The 20,260-nt window shown below is 43.6% G+C and overlaps 4 protein-coding genes and 2 non-coding genes across 6 annotated transcripts; 5 read left to right on the top strand and 1 right to left on the bottom strand.

The window, feature by feature from the left end:
- Window positions 1–777: 777 nt before the first annotated feature.
- Window positions 778–3,054, top strand: LOC105698614 (methyltransferase-like protein 6). The gene is made up of 7 exons (XM_012422992.2): window positions 778–846; window positions 926–1,306; window positions 1,382–1,527; window positions 1,601–1,744; window positions 1,957–2,128; window positions 2,320–2,403; window positions 2,476–3,054. Exons 1-5 carry the CDS (start codon window positions 841–843, stop codon window positions 2,111–2,113), a joined length of 834 nt encoding a protein of 277 aa, XP_012278415.1. The 5' UTR covers window positions 778–840; the 3' UTR covers window positions 2,114–2,128; window positions 2,320–2,403; window positions 2,476–3,054.
- Window positions 1,814–1,893, top strand: LOC111674101. Its single transcript, XR_002762270.1, has one exon. It is a non-coding gene; the product is annotated as a small nucleolar RNA snR60/Z15/Z230/Z193/J17 (small nucleolar RNA).
- Window positions 2,171–2,255, top strand: LOC111674102. Its single transcript, XR_002762271.1, has one exon. It is a non-coding gene; the product is annotated as a small nucleolar RNA snR60/Z15/Z230/Z193/J17 (small nucleolar RNA).
- Window positions 3,055–6,638: 3,584 nt separating the features above from the next.
- Window positions 6,639–7,634, bottom strand: LOC105698605. The gene is made up of 3 exons (XM_012422984.1): window positions 7,504–7,634; window positions 6,952–7,059; window positions 6,639–6,753 (listed from the first exon to the last, which is right to left on the bottom strand). The coding sequence occupies exons 1-3, from the start codon at window positions 7,614–7,616 to the stop codon at window positions 6,639–6,641; spliced, it is 336 nt and encodes a 111-aa protein (XP_012278407.1). The 5' UTR covers window positions 7,617–7,634.
- Window positions 7,635–11,455: 3,821 nt separating this feature from the next.
- LOC105698604 lies at window positions 11,456–13,178 on the top strand. Its single transcript, XM_023433262.1, has 2 exons — window positions 11,456–11,525; window positions 12,637–13,178. Exons 1-2 carry the CDS (start codon window positions 11,511–11,513, stop codon window positions 12,919–12,921), a joined length of 300 nt encoding a protein of 99 aa, XP_023289030.1. The 5' UTR covers window positions 11,456–11,510; the 3' UTR covers window positions 12,922–13,178.
- A 116-nt stretch (window positions 13,179–13,294) lies between these two features.
- On the top strand, window positions 13,295–18,869 carry LOC105698679 (ataxin-2-like protein). The gene is made up of 2 exons (XM_023433261.1): window positions 13,295–15,631; window positions 16,860–18,869. Exons 1-2 carry the CDS (start codon window positions 15,617–15,619, stop codon window positions 18,741–18,743), a joined length of 1,899 nt encoding a protein of 632 aa, XP_023289029.1. The 5' UTR covers window positions 13,295–15,616; the 3' UTR covers window positions 18,744–18,869.
- The last annotated feature ends 1,391 nt before the right edge of the window (window positions 18,870–20,260 follow it).

The raw sequence follows: 20,260 nt of genomic DNA, 5'->3' as shown, positions 1-20,260 counted from the left end.
CCGTAATAACTTTCTGGGCCGAATATTTATTTTTTCTGGCGACGCGGAGTGGCGGATCTTCAAAATGGCGTCGTGGGAATTTCTACTTTCGGCCCGTTTCTGATTATTTTCGCAGCCTAATGGAATCGCGAGCTCGAGACGCATCGTAGCCCTGGAACCGGGGAAATGGATGGGCCGCCTCGAATTTATGCGCTTTGTGTGCCGGACTACCAATTAAAGTCTCGCTGATTGAATTTCAGTCACGACTAACCCGTTTAAGCCGCGAGCCCATCGCGCGTCGGACTCGGGCCACGGGCGGAAAATATTTTTTTCCGTTCGCGTCCTGCATAACAATCGACCGTATAATTTTGCATCTGCCGATGTCGATTTAGCAGCAGTTTTGCTGTAATTAAATAACGCCCCGGAGTAAATGTCATTGCGGCAATTAACTCGATCCAATGTACGCGTTTTTTCAACGCCATTGACTCTGCCTCGTAAAAAGTCATACTTTAAAAATGCATATATCGGTTGAAATAATTTTTGTAAATAACACTGATGTGCCGTTGCACATGTAATTACATGAAAGTAGTCACTTCCGGATTGGATTATACGATAGAAGAACGTTTTAGCCTCGAGTCAAACAGAAATACGTGTTTTAACTTTAAAATGTTTGTTCTATTTTTAAGAATCCGTGCTAGTCGGTTCCTTCCTATATTTGAATTTAGCGCGCCGCGCTGATGCGAGCTGGCAACACTGTCCGAGTTAACCGCTCTCGCGTCCCACCGTTGCCTCGACCATTTTCTTCCGGGACGTCGCAGTGGGAGGTTGTACTGCTCCGTAAATGGTTAATTCGACCATGAGATGACTGTAAGTACAATTTATTTACAAAAGTTAACGCAAATTAGACGTCAGACGATAGAGTATGTTTTATTTCAAATTTAATTAGGAGAATATAGTAGAATCGGAGTCGGGAAGTGATTGCTACGCGGGCCACGTGGCGAAGCAGCTCACGCCGGAGGAAACCGCTAAAATGTTGGCCCAAAATTCGCGCCTTGTTTCGGAATTTCGGGCGAAACAACTCGAGAAGGACGCGAAGAAGCACTGGGATCTTTTCTACAAAAGAAACGACACGAGATTCTTTAAGGACAGGCATTGGACCACGAGGGAGTTCGAGGAGCTTTTGAGGTTAGGTCGCGGCGAGGAGGGCGTGCTACTCGAAGTTGGTTGCGGCGTTGGAAATTTGATTTATCCTCTGCTCGAGGACGGCTCGAGTTTCGAGAGGATCTTCGCTTGCGATTTATCGACCAAGGCTGTCGAATTGGTTAAAGTAAGTGAGGTTAGGAATCTACTTCGACAATGGGGTTGCCATGCTTCCTAGACTGTGAAATCAAACGTCTTGCAGAGTCATAAGTTGTTTGATCCGAGGAAGATTGTGGCATTCCAGGCGGATGTGACGGAGGAAAATTGTTTCTTGGAAATCGATAGCAGAGTGGACGTTGCGACTCTGGTTTTTGTCATGTCGGCAGTACATCCTGATAAATTTAAGAAGTAAGGATTTATTCTGTACGTGCTAATTTTTCTGAATGTTTAAACTGAACTCTAATCCTAGTTTTCTTCGCAGAGTTATAGCAAATTTAAAGCGTGTTATGCACAGCGATGGAATCGTTCTTTTTCGGGATTATGGGATTTACGATATGGCACAGTTAAGATTTAAACCAGGCCATAAGATTGCTGAAAATTTATATGTTCGTCAAGATGGAACCAGGTAATGTAGGTTTGGAAATCTTAAAACTCTATATCGAGATATTATTACAATGGCACAATGGTAGACGATTACTACTCGCATGATGATTCCATAGTTCAACTGAAATAATATTGATGAGCAATATCTTTCGCTCCTATCTGATATTCTTATAATATATTTGGATTTTTTCCGTGTTGAAGCTTTTCTATATTTTCTGGTTCTTTACGTTTTAGGAGTTACTACTTTACTATAGAAGAGGTCCAAGACATGTTCACCTCTATGGGATTTGAAACTTTATCTTGTTCATATATACATAGACGGACAATTAATGTAAAGGAAAAAATCGATGTCCCCAGAATTTTTGTTCAAGCAAAATTCAAGAAACCATGATACATTCCATGTGTGGTAAGACTTAATTAAATACATAGTTCCATTATTCTGCAGTTATACATTTTTGTGATGATACCATAGTTCAACTGAAATTTTTTGTGACGGCTATTGGGATTCTTTCGCCCCTATCTGACATTATTATTACGTAAAATGAATGAACATATTGGAAAAGAGCCTCGTGCAGTAATTGTGTATTGATTTTTCAGGTGACCTGAGAACATTCCTTGATTGGACTTTTAGAACGAATATTCATGCATGGAAGCATGAAAACATGACGTTTCTAGTTACTGGTAATTTAATTTATAAAGCAGTCGCTGTACTCAGGATTCATAGTTCAGGTTTTATATGTGGCTCAATTTCAGTTCGATCGAGCAGCAGCCGCAGCAGTTGGAAAGTAGCTGAATCTGTTAAAAGATACAGCATGGCAGGGAACTGGAGCAGCACGTGTATTGTGGTGTGTTATTTTTTATAAATTACATATATATTGCATTAATAAACGTGATGCATAATGTTTCTTATTTGCATAGAACGCAATGCTGACTATTCGTCACTACCACTGATTTACATTAAATTTATTTTACAGTATCGAAACTTGTACTGACCTACATTCCTAATTATAGGTTTATTTATTACAGATCAATCGCACTGGTGGGTTCTGAAGTGGTATGTTATATTGTTTTCGACTTTCTTTTTTCAATTTTTAGTAACAAATTTAGTGCTTAGTAAAAGAAATCTGATGAAATAAAATATTTATCATGATCTATCGTGATTGATCTATAGTATTAGCTCTAACTGAAATTATCTAACATAAGCATAATTAAGTAGCTGTAAAAGGTACACGCTGTAAAAAACGTTATATATTTTCAGATAATTATAGTCCGGAAGAAGACTTCTTGGAAGTTTTTTTAAACTTTTCGACAAAAATAAAATGACTATATCTATACCTTATTTTCCGCCAACACCTTTTGCCCTCGTCCATCCATTAAACCACTTATTTACAAGTAAATTCATGCACTCTGAACATGACTCGGAATCTCTTCAACTGGCTCTTCGGTCGATGCTGCAATTAGGTCCAAGAATTACAAAGTAAATCACTATTGATGCAATTCCATTAAATGTGAAAGAAATTACTTTGTTCCCGACGCTTACGTCTTTTCATGTACGATCTTCTAGCCGGACACCGTGGACAGTAAATGCACATCCAGATTATCAAAATTACTATTAAAGCGACTGCTACGCCTGTACCGATCATTCTGTACTTGGACGACCTAAGAAACCATTCGGAGATCATGAAGTAGATTCTTGGGAATTATCGATGAGTGTTTTATCAAGTATAATAAAAAAAATTCTGACTCGCTCTTATGTTCGCTGAGTAGACAGCAATAGTAATAATCCATCTCTAAATTGTAGCAGCACGTTTTCTCCTGCAGCTTGCAGACGTACATCGTCTTGTTTCCTGGTGTAAGAAGTTCCAAGCACTTGATTTCATTGGAATCTATGCAAGCTAAATCGAGATTCAATGGTGTAACTACAGCCGATCGTTTTTGCCCAAACGTTGCATTAGAATTATTATTAAATGTCGAGGACGGTAATGCAAGCGACGCTGGAAAGTGCATCGTCAAGGCTGACACTTACGCAAGAGCAGGAGCAAAATGGAAACGAAAATTTCCGCATGGCGTCCGATTTGATTGATACACCTGTTGGTAGGATTAGCCATTTCTATGGGGAATTGCTTGTCGGTAGTTTTTAAACGTCATTTGCACCGCTGTTTTAGGTTTGATGGCGAACTGGGCGAAACAAAAGTCCGGACGCACGGGTACGCATGCGCGACCGGAAAGGATTTGGAAAGCGCCGAAACAATTGTCCGAGCGAAATTGCACGGCGATTATTAATTACCCTCCTGGACGTCCACCAATCTCCCTCGGCGTTGATGAAACTCACCGGGCCGAAGTTTTACCCTCGAAATTCCTGACCCTCTCAACTTTGCAATTAAGTTGCAAATTTTACCGCTCCCGCATCGCGGCGGATTAAATTCAAATTCTCTCTTTTTTTTCATTCTCTCTCGCAATTTATTTTCGAACGATTGCGCAATGACAATTATTTTTGTAACAGGCCGTGGGTATTATTTTATGCGTTGTGTGTCAATTATTTTTTGCGTTCCAGGAATCGAGCCGCGCTCTGGCCGTCCTCAATTTGGATTTTATCATGCCAATCATGGATCCTTGATAAGTTCCCTGAATTGAGAAATACGTATTTATCAAATTGAAGTACCGAACGTTAAGATGATATGAAAGGATGATACATTCTGTATATATATAAAACGTTAAAATATTAATAAAACTGGTCTCCAAATTGGATGCACCGAATTGGTAGAAACTTCGGCATGTGATTACGGAGATCTGAGGAAGAATGTGGTGTTCATGAAACTTCAGTTTTGATAAAAATTAATTTTATTTAGCCCAGAAAAAAGGATACATGAATATTTCTTTTTAATGAAATGTCATGGGCACCACGTTCTTCCTTAGGACCTCCTTAATCACGTGTTGAAGTTTCAAATGATTCCTTGCACCCAGTTTGGAGAAAAGTTACATAAATATTTTCACGTTTTATGTCTATTAAACGACCCTTTCATATCACCTTAAGGGAATGTGAAAGTGGCATGCTCAATCGTTTATGAAACTTTTCTCCGAACTGGGTGTGCTGAACCACAAACTTTACAACGTGAATGTGGAGGCTATAAGGAAGGTCCCGAAACTTATGATGTTTCATTTTTTTATTACAAGTATTAAAAATACCTAAAGGCAAATTAAATAAAAAAAAACTGAAATTTTGTGAGTTTAGAACTTTCCTTACTGCCTCCATACATATATGGTAAAGTTTGAGTCGATTCAGTACACCCAATTTGAGGATAAGTTTCATGAGCGAGAACTCTTCGACGCCACTTTGACGTCACCGTAAGTATTCGGTGCCATTTTTAATGTATTTAAATGTATTTCCCCTAATTTGTATAATGCGCAGCGGGAGGGATTTTTTAAACGTCCACCCCCTGGAGATGCATCTTAATATTCGAGGTCTCTCCTCGAAATCTTACGAGACGCGGAAGGTATTATGGGTTTCCGAGTTTCCCCGGAATTTCATCCGTGGAATTCAACGCCCCGCCGTTTACGCAATGCCCTCGGGACGACGCGCGCTCGGAATCCTAATGCAAACCGGGGAAATTCAAGTGGGTCATTGCTGAATTATACATTTTCAGCTTTTCGGGGCGTCGATCGGAGGGACGGAAGTTCAGGAAAGCGTCGCCGCGGCTTGCGAAAGGTCGTGCGGATATTTTCGGGAAATTTTCCTCGGCTACGCCAACGAGGGGTCTGCAATTTCCCGCCACTCCGGCTGATCAAGTTAGTTCAGTGATTTATATGAGATATAATTTCCTTTGGGAAGGGGGCGATTGGGAATTTCGAGTTGGGCTCGGGTCGTCGAATAAAATGGCGCCGTAAATGAATTGCGCGTCACTTTACAGGTTTCGAGAGCAATTAGCATTCTGGACGAGCTCTTCTGCTCGCGTGTCGTCGTTCTAGCCGGTGGACAACATTTAAGAGGTCACTGCAAGGCTCGTGCAATTCATGGTTACCCAATGAATTACGGATGATCGTCCCCGGCTTTGATGGCCGATTAATTGAATTGGCCTCAACTGATTTCTTCACCTGGGTCGCGACTGCCATTTACCTAAAGAGGTTTTTCACGAAGGTGACAGTTGGTGTTAGAAACCATTGATAATCCTTTATTAACCCCTTGCCATACTTTGACGAGTCTGACTCGTGATGAACATTTTGGGTCGATCGTGAACGTCGCGAGTCAGACTTGTGATAAACATTTTCAGTCGAACATGAACATCGCGAGTCAGACTGGTGATAAACATTTTGGACCGAACATGAACATCACGAGTCAGACTCGATATAAACATTTTGGGCTGAATATGAACATCACGAGTCAGACTCGATATAAATATTTTGGGCTGAATATGAACATCACGAGTCAGACTCGATATAAACATTTTGGGCTGAATATGAACATCACGAATCAGACTCGATATAAACATTTTGGGCCGAACATGAACATCATGAGTTAGACTCGTGATCTCAATTTCGAATAAAAAATGTTCCTGTTCTGCGAGCACCTTTCCTCACCATTTCAGCCAATTTTTAATATTTTCGCGGATTACTATGGCCCAGATTTGACCGAGTTAATTTATACAAGAGATTAAAAAGGACGTGCATTAACGTTCATAATGCATTATGCTGTTACAGGACGAAAGTTCCAATTTCCTACGTAACATCTATTTTCTACTGGCTCTTAAATCGTTCTCTTTTCTATTGTATTTCTATTCTTGAAAGAAGAATAACGCTTGCAATTCCAAGTTTTTTCGCTTAGTTTCACATTTAGTTTGATGTTTCTTAATTTAATAGCGAGCGAAGTTCAATTTTATGTAGGAAATGCATATAAGGATGCAATTAGTGTTGCATAATGTTTAAATAACTTGTTGTAATGAAGCTTGTAAAAGCATGCGATTGACGTAGAGGAGACAGAGTTGTCGACTATCATTGATCTCTCGTGACATGTCTATCAAATACGGCCAAAGAAATCTGAAAAAGAATAAATTAAATTGGATAAATATCATTCTTAGTAATAAAACGCGCGCGATTAGTCGGTATAAAAATGTCGTTTATGTAATAGAAGCGTTTTTAATGGGCACATCTCACAGGACATGCGAGCGAAAATTAATACAAGTATTAAGAAACATTTCGATAGGTTTTCAAATTATTTCGGCAATGATCAGTCACTCGGGTTTGAGACTTAATATAAATTCCTTGAATGCCTTCTTCCCTCTAATGTCCTCTTCGCTTTGGAACTTCTGACGAAGTCCAAACATATCGCCGAGAAGATAATGCCTAGAATAGAACGTCACGTAAAATAATTAACATGGTTCTATCATTTGCGTCGGATTTAGTCTCGAATTTACATGGACCCTATTTTGCAATTTGGGATGTACCTCCGGCGATTTCAGAAAGTGTTAATAATATAAAGGTGGATTGAATGATCAACTGATTTCTCCACCCGAGACCCGACACTTATTCCCAGCCTTTGACATTTTTTGGCGAAGGTGATAATTGGTATTAGAAACCATAAATAATAATATTAACCGTATGTAGAAGAGTTTTTATTAGGCACATTTCCTTGACAACGTCTGCGATGAAACAATAAAATGATTGACATGGTTTTGTCATTTGCACCGAATTTGACGCCGAAATAAAATGGCCCCGAATTGCAATTTGGTCGATGTATCTCATTTAAGAAATTGTTAATAATACATTAGCTATTTTTGCGGTTCACACCTGAAGGAAAACATGACGTATCCCACAAGTAGACTCGCCGCGAAGAGCATGGGCAGAGTGGAGCCCTTTTTCGTGGATTTTGGCTTTGGAATCACTGGAACAGGGTTATCCATGGTGATAAGACAATTCAGAGGACTTTGAACTTTTTCACAATTTGTCAAATTATACAAACTATACGGAAACACCAGAGCATTGAGATGAAACAACGGAGGAATCACATTCCAAGGCGCGCTAGAAACGGAACGATTTTACGGTTGTCCAAAAACAAAATGGAGAACGCTCGCCGGTGATAATAAACATGCGCGGCGTGTCACATGATATTCGAAAAAGCCACGGCAAAAGAAAGACGCACTCAGAAGTCAGAATGCGCTCGAGGTTTACAACGAGGAGATTTGTTTTTCGTATATCATATGGCAGTTTCGTGTCCTCTTTCTGGCCGAGATGGCTTGCCTAGCAAAAAGAGGGAAAAATGGACACTCGAGAATACGACTGAAAGCCGTTCCTTAACCTTGGGGTGGATCGTTATCGTTTCAAATCCTTGCCTTTTTTTATCCAAAAGAAACTCGAAAGATAGCAAAGGACTTTAATAGCAGCCTCCTGCCCGGCATTCTTAACGAGTCCCTACGAAAAGTCACGTCTAAATTTTTTGGAAATATCGTTCTACCGATTTCAGGGATCCCGAAGGACGTCCTAAGGACGGCTCGAGATTTACGAGTGGCGTCTCTATTTGTAGAAAAATCGGCGAAGAATCGCTACGTCTTCGGAGGTCCTCGAAGGTCCTTGGATGGCAGAGATTCACCCCTTAATCGGGCGGGATTCCTCGGCATGGAGCATTCGTTCTCGGCGACGCCTCTTCATTGGCCATGCAAAATGAAGAGCGAAAAAGGAAACTCTGAGAAGCGGATTCGATCATTAACATCGTCTGGAGATTTTCAAAATGAAGGCCTAGGTCGGTCGAGACGAGTTCGCTATCCTGCGATGGCCTTCGTCGGCGTCTCTGAGAGGATCCTTGATCCTTTGGGCATGGCGAACATAGGCCGACTTAGATATTTCTAGCTCTCGGAATGCATCGATGGTTTTGGAAACAAAAATCGAAACCCTAGACCCCGAGACCTAGGGGGAGGACCAGGATCGTCCTTTTTCCTTGATTTTTCAGGGTCCCCGAGCGAATCTATCCTTGATCCTTCGGACAGGGCGAACATAGGCCGTCTTAGATATTTCTAGCTCCCGGAGTGCAGCGATGGCTGTAGAAACAAAAATCGAAGACTTGGAGGAAGGTTTAGGATGGTCCTTTTTCCCTGGTCCTTTTCTAGTCTCCTTGAGCGGCTTTATATCCTGCCCTTCAAACATGGTGGATGTCCGCCGATGTAGATATTTTTGGCTCTCAGGATGCTGCGATCTCTTTTTAAACAAAAATCGGAATACTCAATCCCAGATCTGGAAGGACGTCCGGGATCGTCCTTTTTCCTGAGTTCATCTTCAGCGCCTCCGAGCATCTTTTTCCTTGATCCTTCAAATATGGCCAACAAAGCGACTTAGATACTTGTAGCTCCGGGGATACAACGATCTTATAAACAATACTGGGAATGTTCATTCCCGAGATCGGGAAGGACGTTCAGGATCATCCTTTTTCCTTGATCCTTCTTCAACGCCCCTGGGCTTTCACTCGTGGTCTTTCAAACATTGCGAATATGAACCGATTTACATTATTCCTATCAACGCAACGTTCGTTTCGGGAACAAAAATCGACATCTTAAACTTCGAGATCTGGAAAGAGGTCCAGAATCGTCCTTTTTCCTCGTTCCGGTTGAAAAAGAATGATAGAGTCTGACTTGGAACCGGCTGCGATCCTGCGAAGGCGGAGGACCTAGGTCCGGGTGTCGTCTTCAGGTTCCATTTTTTCTTCTTCAAGGATGACGTCGCCTTGATTAACGAACCGAATTTTGCGCTTCTTCATCGGCCGTCCTGTATTATTTGCGCAATTATTTCCTGCTCGAGCTTCCTCGTGGAAGGACATGTTTTTATACCCAAGTGTGAATAATAAATTCCTCGCGGATCCAAAGTGTGCGCTTCGTCCTTTCCTCCCGAGGATGTAGGTTAAACGTTTATATTTGGAGGTTTAAATTTAGGAAGTTCCGCGGATTTCGACTGACCCCGCGACGTTTTTATCGAAACGACATGCATGTACTTATATGCGATTTTATGAATGAATAACAAAATGTCACGGACTTTGATCTGGATACTCCCTGTGGTATTTCGACGCTCCTCTCATTTACAATTACAAATCGAGCGGCGGGACTTGAAGAAATGTCATTCATTTAGATCGTATCGATTCACTTAAATAGCCTCATTTCGTAGCTGATTCACATCTGATCTTAGGCCTAGGTCCGGGTTTTTTTCGATAGGATCCTTTTTCAGTGATGATGCAAACCTAGTGCAAGTGCTGAGACCGCATGTCCTTGCAAATAAGAAAATTATTCCACTGTTGATGGTCCAACCTGCAATTGATGATACATTAAATACCCACCTTAACTTCATCCTCGTCTTAAGATGTTATCGTCCATGTGAAGAATTTTCACTAAATAATTTAATTATTAGTATCTTTCAACGATACGATTCCATTCCACCTTCGACTATACAATCCTAATGATTCCGTTCCTAGCTCGAAGGGCTTCATGTAGCCCAGTTATCCAGCAATTAAATCCAGCGCACTCGAATTAGACAACGATGAGAGCGGTTTAATTATTCCACGGCAACTTTATCTTCATCTTAAGATGCCATAGTAATAAATTTCCCTAAACAATTTAATTATTAGTTTCTTTCAATAATACGACTCCATTTCAACTTTCGTTTACAAAACCTCAGTAATTCCTTGTCTAGCTCGAAGGACTTCGCGTACCCTAGTTATCCAGCAATTAAATCTAGCGCACCTGAATTAGATAACAATGAGAGCCCTCTTAATTATTCCACAACTGCATCTTCGTTTTAAAAAGTTACCATCTTTCAATAATACGATTACATTGCACTTTTCGTCTATAAATCCTCAATGATTCCGTTTCTAGCTTAAAGGGCCCCATGTACCCCGATTATCCAGCAATTAAATCTAGCGTACTCGAATTAGACAACGATGAGAGTTGTTTAATTATTCCACGGCAACTTCAACTTCATATTAAGATACCATGGTAATAAATTTCCCTAAACAATTTAATTATTACTATCTTTCAATGATACGACTGCATTCCATCTTTCGTCTACAAAACCTCAATGATTCCGTCTCTAGCTCGAAGAACTTCATATACCCCAGTTATCCAGCAATTAAATCTAGCGTACTCGAATTAGTCAACGATGAGAGTTGTTTAATTATTCCACGGCAACTTCAACTTCATATTAAGATACCATGGTAATAAATTTCCCTAAACAATTTAATTATTAGTATCTTTCAATAATACGATTACTTTGCACCTTTCGTCTACAAAACCTCAGTGATTCCGTGTCTAGCTCGAAGGACTTCATATACCCCAGTTATCAAGCAATTAAATCCAGCGCACTCGAATTAGGTAACATTCAGAGCCGCTCAATTATTCCACGGCGCATTGACTGTCAGTCTGCGAATTGACACTCCAAGAGTTCAGGGAACCCCGTCCATCAGAAGCGGTCGTTATGTCGCCATTGTTGTAAGACACTTTCCTCCACGTTTGGCGGATCGCCAAGGTCTCCGCTGGCTCTTGAGGTGGTGTCTTCGCGTTGCCACCTGCCATCTTGTCGGCACGTTCCAGGGTTACGCGAATAAGTTAGAGTGCAGAAGACGACGTAAACAATGGCGGGGGGGCGTGCTCGGCCGAGGACGATCGGCCGTCTCGTGTGTTGATCAATCGGTGCCCATATGACGCGTCGGGGATCATCCCGTCGAGGGGGTATATAAAGCCCACCGTGAAAAACTAGAAGCATCATTCGGTTCTCGAGCACTCCTGGAGATCAGCGGAAGACATCCCCGACTCTACTCAGCCATGAAGTACTTCGTTGTGAGTATCCTTCCGTTGTTGCGTTCTCCAAACTTGGAGAACGCCTACAAGAGGTCCTCTTCTCATATCTTGATCATTAATTGCGCCTGTAATTACGAAATGGTCCAAGTCATTTTTTGTCGAGACCCTAACTTCGCATTATCGCAAACTGCGCGGAATAAAATTTGGAATAAATTTAGCTTTTTCGGGAGATTTTTTTATTTCTTTATTCCCGCATTTTTGGACGGAGGTAGGGGAGATCGGGTTGCTCGTAACGAGGTGCAATTGTAACTTTGGCTTTATGTAAGGCAGCTATGAAGTACTTCGTCGTGAATATCCTTCCGTTGTTGCGTTCTCCAAACTTGGAGAACGCCTACAAGAGGTCCTCTTCTCATACCTGCATTGTAATTGCGCCTGTAATTACGAAAATATTCCAAGTCATTTCTTGTCGAGACCCTAACTTCGCATTATCGTAATTTGTGTGGAACAAAGTCTGGGATAAATTTACTTTCTTTTTTGTAAGACATTTTATTTAGCTCATTTCTGCATTTCGTCCGTAATTAAGGGAGATTGGGTATGATCGTAACCCGATGCAATTGTAACATTGGCTTTATGTAAGTCTAGTTTTTTGGGAGATATTTTACTTAGGTGATTCTTATATTCTCGGACATAAATAGGGTCGATTCGGCAAGATCGTAACGCGGTGCAATTGTACCGTCGGCTTGAAGTAAGCGAAATATTTATGTAAAATGCCAACATTGTTCATATGTGGATGAAGTTGTCATAGATCTCCCAAACGGTGACCACTTCATTTGCGGCGGTTGAATGAATTAGCTCTTTTATTTCTCAGGCGTGTAATTGACATCCTCAGAGATCACCTCAATTGGTTCACTATAAAGTGCAAATAATAATTAATAATTTGTGGGGAAGATTAAGCATTGCAATATGCTGTACTAAAAAGGGAGGAATCAGGATGATCCGTATAGTCGGATCCAACCGGGTCTCTGATTGTGAGCTTTTTAATCCGTAGTTAAATGTTAATCGTTGTACAGGATTTTTAGTAAGAACATTTGCTATGTTTGACAAAGAGCAGGAACTAGGATCGATGACTAAATGTCGAATTTCTTCCCAGGTTGCCCTCGTAGTGGCCTTTGCCGCGGCTTCCTCCGCAGCGGCCGTTCCCGAAGGGGTCCAGCCGCAGAAGTTGATGCCGGTGGAGCCTGCGGTAGCCCCGCAAGCGGAAGCGGAAAACGTCGCCAGGGACAAGAGAGGATTCCTCCTGAGCACTTACACCGCACCCGTGGCTTACAGCTCGTACGCGGCTCCGTACTCGTACTCTTTGGGCTACAACCTTCCATACGCCTACTCGTACCGCTCCTACCCCTACGCATACAGCAGCCCCTACATCTACGGCTAGACCCTGAAGAAGGATGGACCCCCTGCGAAGACAACCCAGCCCCCCACTACCCGAGGAAAAATAAGGAATCCGCCCAGACCGTCATCGACAACGTGGTACCACGGCAGGGCATCCCGCCATCTCGAAGAGGATGATCATCCCCGAAGAACCTCTTGACGTCGACACCCATGTCCAACTCTGACCTACAATTTTCGTAAACGATCGCGTTCCTGTTCTCGACGTTAAGACGGAATAAAGCTTATCCTTACTTGTAGTGACGCCGGAAGTTGCCTTTGTTACGATCCACTTGCTCGGAGGAAATGGTACCGCGAGTTCCCGGCAATCGGGCGCGTTAAGGCTAGACTTACGAGCCTGTAGATGGCCCAGCAGGTACTTGGCGCTTCAAGGAATAATTATTCCATTGCGGGACCATCATCCATCACCGTAATCGGTACCGCTTACTCATCGCGTGGTTAGTCCTCGGTAACGCATGCAGACGACGAATCCGTAGTCGTCGCGGGATATGAATTCTCTTCACGATCTAATGCCGGAAGGAGGGTCGCGTCATCTACTCCGAGATCTAATTGCAGAGACCACCTCAACATTTCATTGCGGTGTTCACCTCATTCTTTATTAATTAACATCGGGTAGATCGAGAATCTAATTAATCACTTGAAGTTACCCTTGCTGTTGCTTCTTTACGATTGCTTCGGGAACGCGGTACCATTTTTTGGAAAGTTGGTTAGTACTCTGAAAATCGCTCTGCCTCTTCAAGGTGTTTGAGAGTCGACACGAGACTTGGGCAGGACTAGCTCGATCCGCGCTATTTTGTAGATCTTTACGTGTTTCTTTACTTGATTCGTGTTAAAATTGTTGGGAAAGCGTTTAGTATTGTCATATTGGCTAGACATTTTCTCCCTTTTTTACTCGCTTCGCAGCCATGTAAAAATTGTTGGGAAACTGTTTAGTACCCTGAAGAAGGCGCCGTCTAGAGGATTTACTCGCTTCGAAGCTATGTTTAAATTGTTGGGAAACCGTTTAGTACCCCGAAGAAGGCTCCGTCTCAAGGACTCTTCAGGATATTCAAAAGTCAATGAAGCGAGCTTATACAGGACTCGTTCGATTCTCGCTATTGTTCGGACATTTTCTTCCTTTTTTCCTCGCATCGCAGCCATGTAAAATTGTCGGGAAACTGTTTAGTACCCTGAAGAAGGTTCCATCTCAAGGACTCTTCAGGGTATTCAAAAGTCAATGACGCGAGCTTATACAGGACTCGCTCAGTTTGCCTATTCTCTGGACATTTTCTCCCCTTTTTCCTCGCATCGCAGCCGTGTAAAAATTGTTGGGAGACTATTTAGTACCCTGGAAAAGGCCTGAAGGACTCCTCAGAATATTTAAATCTCAACGACGCGAGCTTATGCAGGACTCGCTCGGTTTGCGCTATTCTCTAGACATTCTCTCCCTTTTTTCCTCGCATCGCAGCCATGTAAAAATTGTTGGGAAACTGTTTAGTACCCCGAAGAAGGTTCCATCTCAAGGACTCTTCAGGATATTCGAATGTCAATAACGCGATTTTATACAGGATTCGCTCGATTCTCGCTAGTGCCTAGCCACTCTTCCCCTTTTTACTCACATCGTAGACATGTTGAAATTGTTTGGAAACCGTTTAGTACCCTGAAGAAGGCGCCGGCTGAAGGATTCTTCAAGATGTTCGGGATCCTATGACACGAGTCTTATGCAGCACTCGGCCGGTCCGCTCGATTTGCGCGTAATCGTACACGTCCGAGGTCTTACACAATGGGAATATTTCCCTCGTAAATGAGCTCTCATTCCGTATTCCCGAAGACCCGACTGTTTAAGGACTTTCACTGCGATCCGCGCAAGACACGCGTGACGAGAATCCCTCCGCGAGCATTCGCGTGTCGCAGATGATCCAATGTCGTTGACAAATCCGCCCATTATGTCCGTCTGGTGCACATTAATTTCCTGCTCCGTATCTCCTCCGCGTTTGCATATTAGAAATTCCATTAGAGCCGGGGAGAGAAATTCTGCAGGAAGCGGAGCCACTATCCTACTCCACGAGAAATGGTAGCGGCGCGGTAATGGAATTTTCATCTCCCTTCTTAGTTTCTGATCTTCCAATCAGCCACCTCGCAAGTACTTTGACTTTGAACCTTCCCCCGAGATGGACGCGACTGTATACGTAGCGTCCTTATTTTTACAAATTTTTTGAATCGTTAATACTAACCAGAGCGGACTCCGCAAGGACGACTTTGCCTTACAAATGGATTAGCCATGAATATTCAAACGCAGAAGGTACTTTCAGCTTTCATCGTGCGAATTATTTTTTCTAGGCCGGCGACGACCTCGCGTGCACCTGACGAAAATCGGTGCACCTTCCTACCCGCCTCGATATCGGTATCGATATGTGTATCGATACGTACGCCGATCCGTAACAGTATTGCTCAAGCTCGATCGAAGAAAGCCGGCAAGAAAGTCTATTGGAATTCGTGGATGGTCGCGACCCGACTGTATTTATACATGTGCAAGTATGGCCGTACTCTTAGTCGGCTGTCCATCCTCGAAGAAATTCGTTTTCGGAGCCCTGGACTTGAGGACACGAGGATTAATGTGATATCCAAACTCGGCTGGCAAGTTCCGAGACCTTCAGTGCTGTGCGAAGTGCCAGGACGGTGTTCCTCGTGTCCTGGGAAAAATGAAGCTCTTCTGGGTAAGTCTCCTCCCGCCTTCTAATATAGTATTGAGTAATTAGTTTCCGCTGTTTTAATTACGCTCGTCCGCGTTAAAAACGACGGGAACTTATTCCTCGACCCGATAGATGCCGAAGAGATAGTTAAAGAATGTTTATTTAAGTCAGTCCAAGTCAGTCTAAGTTAGTCTAAGTCAGTCCAAGTCAGTCCAAGTCAGCCTAAGCAGCCAAAGGGTCAGAATTTTCTTACTTCAGAATTTTTTAACGAATTAATTTCTCGAAATTATCCCTAGAGGCACAAAATATTTGTCGTATGTTGTCTATATATTTAACGAATATCGTACATTTTGTAAATATTTAGCAGACATTTTAAATATTTGCAAAACGTTTACTTTAGAATATTATTTGTATAATATTACCTCCACGTGTGTTCATCATATTTTTCTTACAAATATACAACAACATTTTGTTTCATTTTAATAGAAGTATATTTTAAATATTGAAACCAAATGAAGTGTTCGATAATAATCGTAAAGTATGTTTATAAATTATTCAAACTAAATATGTCATTGAGATTTTCAACAAATTTTCAACAACATAAGATTTTAGATATCTTCAAATTAAATCTACAAGATATCTTAAACAATCTGCCGCTTGAAATGTTTAGCAAAGATTTCAACAAAAAATTTTGAAATTATTCCGTGCTAGTAGGGATTGGGGTCTCCCATTGTAAAGTATTCGTTTTATATTTTTGTTTTCGGTTATAACATTTGTATGTTAAGCGAATAATAGCAGTCGGCATGGAGGATGACAACGGATGTACTCTTATCAGTTAGTAACATAAATTAAATACAAGCTTAAAAAAAAACAGATTTTTACTTAACTAATGGTAGTTCTTTTCAATCACTCAAAATATTGAAGATAAATTTATTCATAATGCTGCGATCATTCAATGTCGACTTTCGATTTTTCAAATTTTCGAAACTTTCGAATTTTCAATCTGTCGATCAATCGATAGGGCCTCTATAATTTCGTGATGAAGTTTCAAATGATTCGATACGCCCAATTTGGAGAAAAGTTTTATAAATATTTTGACTTTTTGGTATGTGTATGACACTTTCTTATCATCTTCAGATTTTAAACTCTCGGAAAGTATAATTAAAGAAAAAAGAATGTCTTCATAGATTTAGACTGACTGCTCCCTTAAGTATGCCTCGGTGGAATTAAACGTGGTTTTTCTCCGTTTAAGGTGATCTTTGGGCTGGTGGCGAGCGCCTCCGCCATTATGGCCGATGAGGTGGACCAGAAGAAGCCGGAGATCACGAAGCTCCAAGTCGCAGACCTGAGTGAAATCGCGTCCGAAGTGTCCTCGGAGGGCTCCGAGGTGCAAAGGAAACGTGATTCGGGTTATGCCTACCCGAGGCCGAGCAGATTCGGAGGTGGACGACTCGCCCTTGATCGTTTCAGAGCGGGTCACTCCAGTCACAGAGGAAGACTATCCACGAGACGACCAGGTCAGGTAAACCGGCCCTTCAACACGTACGGGCTGCCGAATCATCAGCAGGGTCAGGGTTCTTCAGGGAAGGTGCAACCAACCGGTTACCATCACTCGTCCCAGCAGTTCCACCAAAGCCAGAGTCAGCAGCGACCAAACGGCGCCTTCTGGAATCAGGACGTGCCCAGTCCAATCAGGAACCTGGACTTCGTGGAGGCCAGTCCAATAGCGAGCCAGAACACCCAGCCATTCGGCATCAATAGCGCCAATTACCTTCCACCGGGGAACCAGAAACCGCCGACATACACACCGACGGGCACTTTCTCGGCGCAGCAGCCCGGATTCCATAATCTCCAAGGTCAGGTCCAAGATGCCAGCTTGGAAAGTCAAGGTCAGGGTCTGAGCGCGGATCAGCAGATATCGGACGCGGCTCTCTTCCTGGCGGAGAACGCACAAGCCATTTCGCAACTGTACGGAGCACCAGCGACCGATGAGAGCTTCGCGCCGAATTACGAGTTCCGGGAGCCGCAGGACCAGTTTCAGGACTTCAAGGCCAGCGACCAGTCTCGGGGGTTTCCAGCTCCCCTGCCCTCCTACGCTTCCGGGACCCTGAGCAATCAGGAGCTTCTGGAGCAGATCAAGTCCATGGAGAAGGATAGGCTGATCTCGCAGCTGCAGCAGGCGCTGGTCACCCAGAACACCCTCGATCAGGGCCTGGCGAGGTACGCGCAGAGCTTCTCCCAGGGTCAGCTTTTGGAGCAGTATCCACCGCTGGATAGGCCTTCCAAGTTGCCCAACCAAGGTAGTCTGGGTCAGTCTCCGGGGGTCGTGAATTCAGGGAACGCGGGATTTGGGCAGGTTCCTTTTTCTCCGGGGACCACGCTGTCTCCAGGATTCACCGTGACCTATGGTCCTGGGACAACGACGCAGCCTCCGATCACAACGACCACGACGACCAGCACGAGTTCGCCCCCTGCGAGTGGGGCCTCCCCTTCGGCTGGCAGTGATGGATCCACCCAGACGGGATCTTCTCTTCCAGCCCCTGGAACCCACTATTTCCCCCAATATGGCGGATTCGTGCCGACCATCCTGACCGGCACCGGTCTGGTGCCCAGCCAGATACCGAATTACGGAATCCTGGGCACGATTCCTGGATCCCCTTCGATTTCCGCAGGATCCTCACCGACGCACTTCAATCTGCCGATTCCCCTTGACCCTGGACACAAAGTGACCACTCCTGCTTCCTTTTCGCCTCCAGTTCAATCTCCCGGTCAGTCCGGAAGTCACCCAGGAAGTGGATCCCCCTCCACGCCAAACCCTCCAGCCTCCATCCCCGTCCAACCTGTGCATCCAATTAGGCCAATCTCCCCTGCGTTACATCCATTGTTCCCAGCTGCTGGTCCCACCATCCCTCAATTCCATCCTCCTCAAACTCCCGTTGCACCTGTCCCGGCTCATCCAACTTATGGGCTCCAACCTGCGGTCTTCAATCCGCTACTCTACAAACCAGTCAAGCCTATTTATCCCGTCTTGTACTATCCAAACGCCTTCCAACTGCAGAAACCTACCTTGCCGGTGCATCCTTGGAGCTACGCTCCGTCTTTCATCCAGGCCAAGCCAGCCCAGATTTGGAAGTGACCTGATCTTCTTCTCTAAACTGCCCCTAATTTTAAGATTCCTCCCTGTCGCACTTCCCTCGCTTATCGGGGGCTTGTAAATACACGTTATTGTATTTATTATATATATTTTTTTTTATACGAAGAAATATATGTATACCGAAATCTCGAGGGATGTGTTCTCTTTTCTAGACCAACTTTGACCAACCGCCAGAGGAGCTGGACCTAACCGAGGCGTCTTAGGCGACCCAGGTCGATAATGCTACGCCGAAAAGAAGCACGACTCTCTCGATCTCATCCTCGGACTTCGGTGGAAAGTTGCACCGCCAAGAAAATCTCCGATGCTTTCTTCAGGGGAGACTCTCTCCGGCTAGTCGGCGCGACTTGCTCCGTTTTCGTCCCCGATCCAGTCTCGAAAGTTCATCGATCATTCCATTTTTATAGGGTCGTTTTTCGCCGACTCCGTCACCTTCGATAGCTGACAATCGATCGGTTTCGCGAGAGATTAATAGCGAGAGATTGCAGAGGATTCGATCCTCTCTGTTTCAATAAATGTCTTTACGGTGGTTACTCTTGACGCGGGTCCACTTCTTCGAGATATTCGGGTCCGCTCGTTTTCGTCTTCCTCGAGGCTTCGGATCTTGGCCATTCACTTTCCGCGATCGACCCATTTAGTTCCTGCTTTTCGTTTTACCAGGCGATGGCACTTTTACCGGTTACTCTCAGCCGGGATTTCTTCCCCAGGCGCCTTTTAGGTTTCGCTCGAGAAATTTCCCCAGGCCGATGGATCTGTACGCGACTTTCTGTGCCCAGGTGTTGACCCTTCACCTGGAAACCCCGTAAAATCCTGGATGAGAGACCAGAGATCCTTCTGGCGTGATCCACGCTCTTATATACTTCTCGCATCGAACGAGGTGCGTGCACTTGGCGCGAAACTCAGTCGGGGATCTGGCTGTTGCAAGAAACGATTCTTGATTGTTGATTTAATTTCTGATATCTTCTTCAAGCGCCATTTAGATTTCGCTTGAAAAATTTCCCCAGACCGATGGATTTGTAAGAGGGTTTCTGTACTCAGGTGTTGATCCTTCACCTGGAAATCCTGTAAAATTCTGGATGAGAGACCAGAGATCCTTCTGACGTGATCCACGCTCCCATATTCTTCTTGCATCGAATGCGGCGCGTGTACTTGGCGCGAAACTCAGTCGGAGGATCTCGCGGTCGCAAGAAACGACTCTTAATTGTCGATTTAATTTCTGCGGTTGCAAAAAGTTAACCGAGAGGAGGCTCGCCATTGTCTGGGCTCGAGAAAAACGGTGCAGTTAATTTTTGAAGGCAAAAAGTCCTGCCGAGATGCGCAGGGAAAAAGCTTTCGTGACCAATTCCAATTCTTCGAGGGCGTCACGAAGGTGCTGGCGAGCACTTTTGTATTACTTCTTAAGGTGATATGAAAGTGTGATATATACGTATCGAAAAGTCCGAATAATTATAAAACTTTTCTCCAAAATGGGTGCACCAAATGATCTGAAACTTTAACACGCG

Source organism: Orussus abietinus, unplaced genomic scaffold (genome assembly GCF_000612105.2).
Source record: "Orussus abietinus isolate OABI.00-Male unplaced genomic scaffold, Oabi_2.0 scaffold31, whole genome shotgun sequence".
NCBI classification, from domain to species: Eukaryota; Metazoa; Arthropoda; class Insecta; order Hymenoptera; family Orussidae; genus Orussus; species Orussus abietinus.
Note: the sequence above shows the minus strand (reverse complement) of the source record. Positions and strands in the feature narration are given on the sequence as shown.